The following is a 13,616-nucleotide window of genomic DNA, read 5'->3' on the forward strand; positions in this document are numbered from 1 at the left end:
TGAAAGGGCAGCTTTGACCCCGATGATATGCTGAAGTCTCTCACGTTCACCTGAATAGCCGCTCCGGAATGTTCTGCCAGAAACGACAGACACCAGGGTTCAGTCACTGAACTCCCAGGGAGCCAGAGTCATTTCGAGAATTCCCACCGCATCCTCAGCTTTCATTCCGAGGCTCCAGACTCAGACTGATGTTTCTCACAGTCCTGGGGCCAGGGTTCGAGTGACCATACGGAGGGGTTCGACCCCGTTCTCTTGCGGTTTCTGCCGCGGAGCAACTCTGCATTTGGAATCGACCCTTTTTACCGGAATGTTCTCGCGCTCGTTTCCCCGCTCTGTGCTGAAAGCATTCTGAAGAAGGACTGTGTGTGGAGAGTAAACAGCAGGGCATCACTGCAGACAAACTGTCCGAATGGTACAAACTGCACAGGAAATGGAGAAAAATGAAAAGGAAGCTTCCCAAAACAAGGAACCGTTGCCATGGCAACATGTAAGCGCAGGTTTCGGTCCTGTAGTCTGCTGTGGACCTTCTGCTGGTCGAGAAATGCTCTTCCATCCATGAAGGTAAACAGTAAACAAGGGGGCTCTTAGTCTGACTGGGGTAGGTCCTGGGGATCTGGTGGCGGGTGGGGGGGGGGGGGCAGTGTTTGTTGGTTGGGGGGCAGTTTGGCCTGGGGAGTCCAGCCCAGGACAGAAGTGACAAAGACGTGCAGACACTTGGACAGTTTAGACACAGCGAGACGGGGTTGGACAGGCCAGACGGCTGGAAAATCCTTCCCGGCGATTTCCTCTCCTGCCCCCTGCCTCCCCCATCAGCGAGGGGTGTCGGGGCTGCAGGCGTACGAGGGGGCGGGGCTACTCCACGGAGCCCGGGTGAAGGCCGAGGGTCGGGGGGTCGAGGCAGGTCGGGGAGTAGTTAAGGTGCGGCTCCTTGATCCACAGCAAGGGGGCGCCGTTCTTGCCCTCCTGGCTCTTGGAGGAGCCGCGCGCCTTGTAGCGCACCAGCAGCACGGCGATGAGGAGCAGCCCGAAGATGGGGAACGGGTAGAAGAAGACGAAGTAGAAGAGCGACTCGTTGGAGCAGACGACCGACATGAGGGTGGACACTGGGGGTGGGCGAGAGAGAGGGGGGGGGGGGGGGGGTGTGAGGAAACCAAACGGAAGCCGCACTCGAACCCTCACGCAGGACATCACGTACGAGAGCGGAAGAGCAGGAGGCCCAATGAAAACCCGCCGCGCTTCAGCTCAGACACTCAGGTGCGGACGTACCTTGGGGGAGCACGGCAACCACGGTGACGCCGGAGCGGCTGGCGGCGAGTCGGTACCAGGCCTTGCGAGGGTTCAGAAGCCACTCCTCCACCAGGCACGAGTAGTTGCCCTCGTCCCCGGACCGCGCCTGCTGGACGGTCAGGCTGTAGAGGTCCGAGGTCGTCCTCTCGAACCGCAGCCGCGAGTCCGGCCCGGGGGCCTCGGAGGGGCTGCAGTTGCCGTTGCCGAAGACGGCGTCGTGGCCGATGGAGAAGACGCAGTCCTCGGCGCCGTCGCGTCCCGCCCTCGCCACGTACCAGGACACGGAGAAGCGGGACTCCCTGCTGGACTGCGACGGGATGCTGCAGCCGAGGCGGAAGGACGAGGACTCCTGGACCGTCACGTTGGACTCGGTCTCCTCCACCTGCAGGCGGACCTCTGGGGGGGCAGAGACGCACAGCGATGAGCGAACCGATCGGCCGTTTCATTCTCGCTCTACGGAACCACAGAGACCAGGAATCATTGGACCGAGACGACGAAGACGGAGCAAAGAGAGAGCCAGTGTGTGTTCAGTAACGCTAACCGGGTGTAGTCGAAAAGTTCTCAGACCTAGCCTTCGGTTCAGAGAATCGCGTCCGCATGTCCGTTTGTACCCTCCAGGGTGCTGCAGTGCGCCCCCCCCCCCCGGACGAGGCGCACCGGCTCCACCCTTCCTGGCGCTCGAGGTCCTCGGCTGTGACGCGGGCAAGTGCTGCGCTCCCATCATTGCAGTGTTTACAGCATCATCACGTCTCCTTCTTTTGAGCTTTACTTTGATTTCCGGGAACAGAAAAGAGCCACGGAGGGAGGGGTCGCCTCAGTACCAGGGGATTGTGGGAAAACGGTCCCGGATTGCGCACCGAGGCGACGCTCCTTCGCACCCTCTTCTCTCGACTCTACAGTTTCTGGTAGCAAAAAAAGTTATACAAAAAATTTAAAATCCAGTTTAAAATAAATAATCAAAATGATCCTGTTTGGGGGAGATTCTATGAAGGGGACAATTTATAAATATGACATTTGTGCACTACTCTTCGAAACAGGGTTCTTTACTACGGTACAGCACTGTGTTCCTCTGCACTGCTGGGTACCAAAGTGTCCCAGAACTTCTCGTCTTAACCGCTGTGCCACCTGCTGCCTCGCGTTTGGTACTGCAGCGTGGAAGGAGTCCCCAGACACTGAGGAGGTGGGGGGCTTGACGACCCCCCCCCAATCGCTCCTTTCAGTCAGAATGCGGTCAGTGACCTTACGCGGCATCTCCATGACCACGACCTGGGAGCCCCCATTTCCCGTTAATGGTCTCCGACCCCCACCTGAACCTCTCGCACGTCACCGACCTCATCTTCAAAAGTCCCCTTTCCTTTGCGTTCAGTGACACCTTTATTATTGTTCCGCACTCAGGGTGGGAATATTTACCAAAAATGAGAAAAAACTCGAGAAAAGAGGGAGGAAAAGAGCCATGAATGTTTGAGTGTTTTTCTTTAATCGGTTGGATCTGAGCCAAGAGAGCAGGATGAGACTGAGCAAAGTAACAGCATTCGCATTGTTATCAATATCATCATTATTATTATTATTATTATTATTATTACTACTGTTATTATTACTGTTGTTGTTGCCACATTCACCACTTCTGGGGTCCAGGACACTAACTAAAGGACCGTCATCTTTCCCATGTTGACGATGCACTTTCTCTGAACCCAGTCAGGTGTTTCGGACCCTGTGGGGGGTGCAGTGGTTCCCGGCGGGCGGTTAAGGGCCCCTGTCCCTCCGCTGCGCTCACAGTCCCTCGAGCGGAGCTCAGGTGCAGTCGTGTCCACGGCTGGCCTCCCCGTGCGTTGGCTGCGGAGTTCCGACCGCACGCGCATCGGCTGGGTGACCAGATGGACCGGGCGTGGTCGGCTCCGTCACCTGAACTCCAGGGCGTCGGGAACCGGGGGGGTCGGACCGGGTGGAGGTTCACAGGCAGCTCAGAAATGGCGGTAAAAATATGTAACAGGTCTGACTTTGTGGCTCCGATTCTGATGATGAGGACGAAGGTGTCGATGAAGGTGACCGTGGACCTCGTCCAGGATTAGGGATTAGGGAGAACGGGAGACTCGGCTCCCGGTTTTCTTCCCCCTCCTTCTTCGGGTCCTACCGCAGCCGGACAACCGCGGACTCGCGCTCTCGCTCGCACTCCTGTCAACACCCGCACACGCACACCTGCACGCGGCCCGGCTCCGCCCCCCTGTACCTGGCTGCTTCACCACCACGCGGGTGAAGCCGGAGGCCTCCCGGGCCAGCAGGTACCAGGCGCCGCTCGGGTCGGGCAGCCACTCCTCCACGAGGCAGAAGTAGGTCCCGGAGTCGGCGGCTTCGGCGCGGTGCAGGGTGAGACGGTGCAGCTGCGCGGAGAGACGCTCCGCCTGCACGCGGCTCTGCAGACGCTCCTCCTCGGCGTAGGCGCCGTACTCGAACGCCGAGTTGTGGTTGATCTTGAGCAGGAGCTCGGCCTGAGCCTCCCCCCCTTCGGACGGCCCCCCCGCCTCGTCCGGGGCCCCCCGGCGGGCGAACCACAGCACCGTGTGCTGCGACTCCGCGCTCGTCTGCGCCAAGATGGAGCAGTTGATCTGAACCCGGCCGTCCTCCACCAGCACCACGCTCTGGTTGCTCTGGTGGAGCCGTAGCTTCGGCGCTGAAAGGGGGGGTGGGGGTGGGGGTGGGGGGGAAGAGAGAGAGAGAGGTGCGTCTGAGTCTGTCCACTTGTGCGAGTTGCTGCCAAAATGTCTGTTTCACAGCACACGCACACACACACACACACACACGCAGAACCAGGACTCCTCACCATTAATATTCAGCGGCCGGCGTCCGACAACTTGACTTACCGTGTTTTCACAGCTCAGTGCCTGGATACCCTACTTTTTCAACGTTACCATGTAACCATGTAAACAGCCAGGTGTTGGGAACACAGAGCAGATCAGCGGCATTTAACACTAAACGGTTCTCAGAATCATGTGAACCTAATTGATCATCCATCCCATAATACAACATGGAAAATGAGAAAATAATCATTTTATTGCGGTCCCTAATTACCGCTACTGACCCAGGACCCGACTACAGTTCTCTACATGTACCATGTATTTACTGTGTATTCAGTTATATTTGAACTACAATATGCCACACACACACTTTCAGAACCGCTCGTCCCATACGGGGTCGCGGGGAACCGGAGCCTAACCCGGCAACTCAGGGCGGAAGGCCGGAGGGGGAGGGGACACACCCAGGACGGGACGCCAGTCCGCCGCAAGGCACCCCAAGCGGGACTCGAACCCCAGACCCACCAGAGAGGAGGACCCGGTCCAACCCACCGCAGCACCACGCCCCTGCTATACACACACACATACTAAATTACTATATATTTAAATGCATTTATAACATTAATTTTAATCGTTCAGCTACAGAATCAGCAGGTGAATGTGTGAGAGCGACTGTGTCTGTGTAACTCTCTCTCTCTGTGTGTGTGTGTACACACAAGTCGTACTAACAGCAGGGTCCTCTCCATGCAGGCTGGAGGCTCGTGCCACAGAAGCCCAGCAGGGGGCAGTGCGATCCACCCTCTAGCTCCGGTTTCCCTGCCAACCGACGCCACGGCAACGGCCCTGAGCCGCGGTGCTCATGGGTGGAAGTCCTGGGGGCTGCTGGGAAAACGTGCGAGTCACAGGACCCTCGAAGAGAGGGAGCAGCTGGGAGGATCAGTGTGAACGCCGCTCGTGCCAGGTTCACCCTGTAGACCCACCTGGTTTGACCACGTTGATGCCAAGCGGGTTCGAGGTGCGTTCGGCCACCTTGGCCCAGGTGCGGTTGTAGGTTCTCCTCCAGAGCTGGGCCAAGCAGCGGTAGGTGCCCGACTCGCCGGGCCCGGCGCGGCTAATGCTCAGGCGGAAGTTGCTGACGTTGCCGGTGCGGTCCACCGTGGTCCTGGCCCCCATGCCCAGCGACGCCTTGCTCCACTGCAGGGTCCCGTCGTGCGAGAAGGTCACCAGGTCCTGGAAGGGAGCGTCGCCTGCGCCCTCGGAGGACTTGAAGCGCCAGGTGACGGCGGCGGGCACGCGCGGGTTGTGCCGGGGCTTTACGATGCACTGCAGGTCGAACGAGTCGCCGTACGTGACGCTGGGTTTCCGTGACGACGCCGACACGGAGAAGGAGGATTCTGGGACGAGAAGGGAGAGGACGGTCACGGTTAGAGACGAGCACTTGAGGAGGGCGGTCATGGGCCACTGGGTGGATCTGGCACGCTGAGGCACAGCAACATTCAGCCTCGAAATAAACAGGGTAATGAGAAAAACAGGGTAATAAACAGTAACACAAGCAGCAGCAGCAGTTTGTGTAATAAAGGACATTATATCTCGCATATTGTTACGCATTTTTTCCAGTTTGATGGCTCTGACTATTATTCGACATGGATATTTAGAGCATCCAACACCGTACATATTAATAAACAATAACTATAAAGTCTTCCTTCCCTGCAGTGTTACTTATATATGCATGGCTCCTTAAATACCACACCACCTGCTGGCCAAGTCATGCAGTTCAATAAGGAACATTATTATTATTATTATTATTATTATTATTATAATAACTCTTTCCAAAATGACTTACATTACATTATTTACCTGTTATTTACCCATTTACACAGCTGGGTATTTTTTACTGTATCACTACAAAGTGTGAACCCTGATCATGAGGTTGGCACCCAGGGCCTCTAACCACTGCGCCCCCTGCTGCTCCAGGTATGTAAACACAGTACATAAATACTTCTCCCCCCTTTCACCTGGTCAGCATGACCTGAAATGGAATTTTCCCCCCACCCGCCCGCAGCACTCAGTTCAGGTAACAGGTAAGCGGATTAGGCAGTGGCTTTCGTTGTCCCAGCGCGATGGAACGGAACCATCCGGAATGTGCCGGTTCCCTCCCTGGAACAAATCTTGTTTAAATCATATCAGATCAGACTGCAGACATAACTGGGTCCAAAAAACTGAACGGCAACGTGACGGAAAAGGTGCGTTACCGCAGAGGAGGATGAAACGGGAGGATTATCACTGGGGGGGGGGGGGGCCCATCCACCCCATCAGTAAACAGCCCATCGTGCTCATCGTGCACAAATGGTTTATAAATGTGAATATTGCAGCAGTCAAACCCCTGAACGTGTGACTCTGCGCTGCTCTGACTGCCCATTTACTCACTCATCTCTTCTCTGCTTCAACGTTTCCGGAACCTTCCTGCACTCATCATGAATCTCACGTGTAGATGGAGATGAAATTAATCCCTTTCCAGGCAGCTAAATGGTCAGCGGGCTTGTCAGTAAACAGACCGACGCACGGCGGTTTAGGAAGTGCAGCAGTGACTCTGGGGTCCCGGGTTCGGAGGCTCGGTCACCGGGGGGGGGGGGGGGGGGGGGGGGTGTACTTGGCCTGGAATTTGCTGTGCAGTGAATATCCTGTTTGGAGGGACTTTGGATGAAAGCCGTGCTCTGCTTTAAAGTCAGGTTCAAGGAGATTAAGTGGGTGGAGAGGGGCTCCAAACACACACACACACACACGCTCACACACGCTCACACACACTCAGAGCGACACCCCACCTAATGCTTATCCTCAACATGCGACACCAGGAAAGCGAGAGAACATTAAGAGACCCCTTTCATTCCGTGCAGCGACTCCACCGCCTGCAAACACACCTGGGACTGAACTCTGTGTGAAACTGTTTGTTTGTACATCAAAGTCACTTTTACCACAAAATCACAATTAATAAACACTCGGTAGTAAACACTTCGGTTCACTTCTTCACAGGTTAGCTCGCACAAGGATCCTGGATTTAGCTATTATAAATTTTTAAAAAATCTTGAAATTTTTCTTCTATATTGTAAGCGAATTTGAGCTCCATTATAATTAGAAGTAATTTAAAATGACTGAAAATAACAATGTATCATTCCACCAAACTGCTGATTGTTGATTGATTTGCCCTGTAAGAATTTAATATGTTCCTCATCTTGTGACTGATCACCGACCCTCAGGAGCAGCAGTCGGGAGCTGTAAACACTGCGGACTCGAGTTGAATCGAGGCGGTACTGTACCACGCTCCTCTTACGTTTGGGGCTCTTTACCGCCATCTAGCAGTTTGGAGGCTAAACACGGGTTCTGTTCACTGGTGGTGGAAAAATGTTAAAATTTTTAAAAAATCAACAAACTGGAAAGTATCTTTAAAAATTCAAAACTTTGCCATTTGTAACATGAGGAATCAGTGTATTCCACACACACACACGTACCTCTAACAAACATGCATGCAGGCGCACGTATTCTGACCTCCGTGAGCATTCAGAAATACACACACACACACGCACACATTTTCAGAACCGCTTGTCCCATACGGGGTCACGGGGAACCGGAGCCTACCCGGCAACACGGGGCGTAAGGCCGGAGGGGGAGGGGACATACCCGGGACGGGACGCCACCCAGGACGGGACGCCAGTCCGTCGCAAGGCACCCCAAGTGGGACTCGAACCCCCGACCCACCGGAGAGGAGAACTGCGGTCCAACCCACTGCGCCACCACATCCCCCTCAATTCAGAAATATTACATGATATTTAGTGTGAAGCCCAATCAGTAATGAGTCTGTTATACAGTTTCCTATAATAAACACTCACACACAGGGGGAGATGGGTTATGAATTATAGAGGCTTTTTGAATTGTGTTTCATGAAAAAACAGGCCGCAGTCACGGGCCTGGTGCGGCGCCCAGTGAAAGGAATGACCGTCTGATGACTTTGTAATGGAATGCTGTATAACCCACCCCCCCAACCCCCAGCTGTGGTGCAGGAAAGACCCCTGAATAAAGAATGGTCAATGGCAGGAGGGCCTGTCAATCATTCTGGGGCAGAAAGCACAAAGCATTTGGAGGGGAGAATCGTGAGCAGAGCTCTCGGGGGATCAGACTGAACACAAAACCTCGGACGGTCAACGCGAACACAAAACCTTGCGCAGTCGAACTCCTATTAAACTCTCCTATGAAAATAAACGTTCATTTTTAGCACCCGACAGATTCCCTTAATTGCACAATTTCAACAGTGGTATTACAGGCTCAACCACCGAAGAGTAACTGGAGTTTAAACCGCGACCGCACAGGGAACCGGCCGTGTTCTGCCTTTAGCGACACTGGACTCGTTACCTTCCGTTCCACTTCAAATGCTCTTCGTAACGCCTCGCTACACACGAGTGGTGTGTTCTGTAACAGCTACCAGCCTCTGTGGGTTCGGACCTCTCTTAAGTCAGTAAACATATGATGAAGAAAAGAGCCCCAAGGAGCCGCGGTCATTAAGTCGACGTACGAAAGGACCGCACAGCAAACGCTGACATTTTCAATGAACTTCCTCCCTTACGCAACAGTTGCAAACACACTCTTGCAGCGTTTAAGAGCAACGGATATGGGGCTCAAGTCGTCCGTGGCGCACAGACTTACCTACTGCTTTCACACTCATGGACTTGGTGGCTGATTTCTCCCCCATCTTCTCCCAGGAGCGGTTGGTGCCTTGGACCCACTCGGAGACTGCGCACTCGTACTGGCCTTCATCACCGGGCACCGAGTTGTGGACGGCCAGCAGGAAGGCGCTCGGCCCGATTCGCTCCACTCGGATCTCCCCGTAAGCGGCGCGCTCGGAGTAGGTGGGGCCCGGCTTGGCCACACCCTCCCCGTCCAGCGCAGCCAAGTCCTGTTTGGCTCCGCCCTTCCCGTCCGCCCACCGCCATGTAACGGACAGCCCGGTCGCCTTGTCCAAGACCGAGTGCGCCTCGCAGGTCAGCTGGATGGTCCGTCCCTCCTCCACCTCTGTGGAGTTACTGGACAAGGAGACGGTCATGTTGCTCCCTGTGCGGAGGGGACGGGACACACAATGAGATTACATTTATTTCACCGCAGTTAGTTACATCACATGACCTGATCAAAGACGGACACTTAAATTGTAGCACCGCTTGAGGAACCCACAATTTTCATCTTTTTTCCCCTACGTTGATTTTGAGAAGACAATAGTGAGAGCTCACCACGTCTCGCTCCAAGGGGGACAAGGACCGTCCAACTCATTGTACACCTCACTCTGACAGGCTCAAGAAGCTCAAGGACGAGTCGTGGAAATTAAACCGACTCGGGGCTTCAAGGCCAGACCGGTTGCAACAGACACATGTGAAGAAACTGCTGTTCTGGCTGCTCTTTGTGCTGTTAGAAGAACCAAGTGACCGCCAGAGACGAGTTGGTCTCGCGCATGACAGCAACATGGTAGAGAATCTGAGCTCATCCACCACTGCGGCAACACAGACGGAACGTAGCAGTTTAACCGATCACATGGGTAGTTTTGAAAACGCGACCGCTGGGTCCGAACACAAGATTTCTGCTGCTGAGGATTCAGACGAATCACAAACTGAATCAATAGGTGCCCTGGAGCGAGAAGCTCGGTTGCACCAAGTGAGAGTAGAGAAGCCGTAGAAGAAGAACGGCGCACTAAGCTTAAAATCATGGGTTTACCTGAGAATACCGGAGGAAATATTAAAGTTGCGCTTCCGGAAGGGTCAACCACATGATACCCCATCGGTGCAGTTGACCTGAACGCCCCTTCAGGGAGGACAGCGGTTTCAATTTTGCGTTTCTGTGATAAAGAAGCCATCGCAAAAGCTGCAGTGCAGAAACGCTGTTTACGCTGCTTTTAAAAATTCTTGTCTGCGATTCTACCTTGATCTGCCTGAAGATGGTCTATGAAGACGATGTGAAGCCAGTGACGAGTATAAAGGTTTCGCCCAGCGCAGTATCTACTGATGTTCTGCTTACCCTTCCCACATCAGGTGTTTATGAGATGAGAAGATCCACCTGTTTGACGGTCTGAATCAATGACTACTGTTCTGGCAAAGACCGAGAGGTTCCTATAAGGTTTTCACATTTGAACAATTTGATTTTTTAAAAATTTTCCCTCCTTATTTTAATGAAAATGTTAAAATTATTAATCAGGTCCAGTTTTTCAAATTTTTATTTACAGTGGAGCCTGGGGTGATGCTGTAGCCGGAGATGACGGGGAGTAGCAGGAGTTTGGAACAGTCTCCATCTCACACCACCACCCTGCTCACTACTGTAACTCTGCGTTTGAGCTGCAATAATACATGAATTGACATTATCTCTGAATATTAATTTTGTTTCTGTATTTCTGTGACCAAGATCTCTTCTGTCATGATATAATTTTTCCATTTTTAAATGCCATCTGTTTTATCTGCTTCTTTAATTACCTTTCACAGTCATACATCAATAATTTTTCATTTGCAAAATTTTGAAAACTATTTATGAGTTCGTGCACATGCAAAGTGTATAAATACTGAGATGCTGCTTTGTTTGTTAAGCTACACGCAGATGATAAAAAGCCATGGCAGCATTTAATGTGTTTCAGTAAAAATGAGATGGGTGACGGTGACTCTCGGGGGACTCGGGTACTGACCGATTTGGAGAGGGAGAGGGTTCGAATGGGCAATCGCAATTTTTAAACAGTTAATCTCCTTGACCTGAGCCAAATGCAGCATGCCTTCAAACATCCCTGCCCCAGAGGGACGTTTCAATCCCTCCCAAGCTTGCTCCAGCCTCAAAGGCAAGCCTGTCAATCTCCCTTGGCTCGTGAAGGACTTTATTTCCTGGCTGCTTGGGTGTTCGGCAGGGAAAATCCTCCTCTCCTCTCCGTGTGAAACTCACCAAGATTCTTAAAACCTCATCGACGAGGACTGCATTAGCGCAATAATGTGGACTGAATTAAAGAGAGCTGTATCTTCAACAGTGCCTTCAAGGCCCGTATTTGTATGGGAGGGAAGTCGCTCTCTAAGCCCAAATCCTCTATCAATATGCAGTCATCCACGGGAAAAGCTAACATTTGTATCAGTGCCAATTTGTCAGCAATGTTGACATCTCATTAACTGTCAGCTGCTCTCCTAGTGCATCAGGCAAGTGGGACAGCGAGGATAATCTGTCAATAGAGAGAGGTGCCATTCACTCACAGACCAGCGGGGGCAGTGTTTCCCAATACAATCCCATAAGAGAGTGGTGTAATTCACTAAACCGACCAGTAGGGGCAGTGTTACTCACTGAGATGCTACTGGAAAGCGGTGTTACTTACGGAGGGGCTGCACGGTGATCTGCACGTTGCGAGACCTTTTGCTCCTGTCAATGAAGTCCCCGGTTAGCGTGCGCTCCCTCTCGGTCACCCTGCAGGTGTACTTCCCGGTGTCCTCCGGCCGCAGGCTCTGCAGCTTCAGCAGGTAGACGGATGGGCTCTCTTTGCGTACGGTGAGCTGGCCGGTAGCCTCGCGCTGCACGTAGTCACCAACCAGCACGGGCACGGCGTTGGGACCCACCACGGCCACCTGGGAGCTGCTGAACACCCAGGACACGGAGAAGTAGCGCTCCTGGACATTCTGTGCGTCGATGCTGCAGCGCAGCTCCAGGGGCTCTCCGGCTGTGTAGGCCCGGCGCTCCGTGCTCACCTGGATGCTGAAGTCCTTCTCTACAGAGACGAACACACACACTTATATGAGAGACTGGGGTGGTTGCAGAACCCTCTTCCATGGACACACACCTGTGTGTTGGGAAGGTGTACATGACTCACGTTCTGAACTGAAACTATTCTGTTATTTCCATTCCCACACATCTCTGAGACCTCCCATTAAACAGCACTGCAGTGATTTACACTGATGGAGCAAAACCCAAAGCAACGCTGTTGTGAAGTGTGTGTTGCGTGATGAAGACAATAAGCAGTAAAGTAACAATAAAGGGAAGGGGGGTGCAGTAGCGCAGTGGGTTGGACCGCATCCTGCTCTCTAGTGGGTTTGGGGTTCGAGTCCCGCTTGGGGTGCCTTGCGGCGGACTGGCGTCCTGTCCTGGGTGTGTCCCCTCCCCCTCCGGCCTTACGCCCTATGTTACCGGGTAGGCTCCGTGACCCCATATGGGACAAGCGGTTCAGAAAGTGTGTGTGTGTGTGTGTGTGTAACAATAAAGGAGATGTTTTGTTTGTTCGGGAAACAGAAATGGCAGATTAACAGTCTTTTATTCCCTCCTTTTTTGAGCCTTCCAAAAATACAACAGCCCAAAATAGCATCAGACGGCTTACTCCAGCAAGCAGTTTAATTAATTTCCGAGATGTCGCAGACAGGACGTGGCATTCAAGGGATTTGGAGATGACTGGATGCTTTCAGAGGTACAGCTCTGATGGCTCTCTGCCAGAACAAATATCAACGGTCCAATAAATATTCACTGCTGTCTCGCTGGACCTGCGTGTGCTTAACTTACCCAGCCCTACCCAAACCTTACACCACTGCTTTCCTAACCCTACCAAACCTTGCCCAACTCCTTACCAAATCAACCCCAATCCTACCCCACCTTGGCCCACCCTACCCCATTCAACCCAGCTTAGCTTTACTCAACCCTGTCCAACCCAACTCAACCGAACTATATCGCACTGCTTGTAGAACCCTACCCAACCCAATCTCTACAGCTTAGCCAACCCTACCTGAAGTCGCCAAACCATATCCTATCCCACTCCACCTCTTACATCACTGCTTATTCTACAAGCAATATACTTGTCTTACACCTCAGGTCACTTGCCCCACATAAAGTTCTCCCTTTCGTCTTCATCTTCTCCTTGCCTCAGATGTATTTATTTATTTATTTTGGACTTCCTGCAGCTGTCTAGGCTATAATGTATCAGCACAGAGACACCCGATATTCCTACAGCTCCATCAGTGACTCGAGCAGCATGGCACCTCTGAGTGCTGGAGTTCATGGTCTCTAATGGCCCTGCCGTTTCCTCACTTCAGAAAGTACTGGCTCTTTCATCCCCATGGTTAAAGCCTCCCGTTGGAAAGCTGTGCTCTTGTGAGCTCGAGCAGTTCGGTTCGATGCAAAGCCCAGCAGAGCTGCTGATGTGCTGCGTTTGCCAGCCTGCCAGGCACTTTGTACTTCCCTCTGGAGGAAGCGAGGGTAACTCAGCATAACCCCGTCCTGTTATTACCAGTTCTGCAAGCCGCTGGAAACCTCGCAACATCCTGCTACTTGAGTGCGGGCCGATGAAAGCCTCCATGGGGATGGAGGAGGCAGGTGGTGCTGGGGAGAGAGTTTCAAACTCTCGGTGATCACATGCTGCCGGGTTCCAGCAAGTACCGATGCCCCTGCGCTCCTTGCCTCCAGCATCGGGGGGATCGACGGCCAACGGAGCAGCGGGTGAACGTGAGCCGATACCCCTCTGACTGAGCGGCACGCGACACGGCGTGGCGACGACCCCCGGATCCT

General features: G+C 53.2%; 1 protein-coding gene across 1 annotated transcript in view; it reads right to left on the bottom strand.

The window, feature by feature from the left end:
• Nucleotides 1-620: 620 nt before the first annotated feature.
• The window catches only part of LOC114912195 (immunoglobulin superfamily member 3-like), a 48,037-nt gene continuing 35,041 nt past the window's right edge, over nucleotides 621-13,616 (bottom strand). The window contains exons 4-9 of the mRNA XM_029257918.1: nucleotides 11,449-11,835; nucleotides 8,772-9,176; nucleotides 5,057-5,470; nucleotides 3,515-3,955; nucleotides 1,267-1,683; nucleotides 621-1,103 (exon numbers count right to left, since the gene is read on the bottom strand). Of these exons, the coding sequence (XP_029113751.1) occupies nucleotides 853-1,103; nucleotides 1,267-1,683; nucleotides 3,515-3,955; nucleotides 5,057-5,470; nucleotides 8,772-9,176; nucleotides 11,449-11,835 (2,315 nt within the window). The 3' untranslated portion in view covers nucleotides 621-852. The remainder of the gene's footprint in view (nucleotides 1,104-1,266; nucleotides 1,684-3,514; nucleotides 3,956-5,056; nucleotides 5,471-8,771; nucleotides 9,177-11,448; nucleotides 11,836-13,616) is intronic.

The sequence above is a fragment of the Scleropages formosus genome, chromosome 14, assembly GCF_900964775.1.
Source record: "Scleropages formosus chromosome 14, fSclFor1.1, whole genome shotgun sequence".
NCBI classification, from domain to species: domain Eukaryota; kingdom Metazoa; phylum Chordata; class Actinopteri; order Osteoglossiformes; family Osteoglossidae; genus Scleropages; species Scleropages formosus.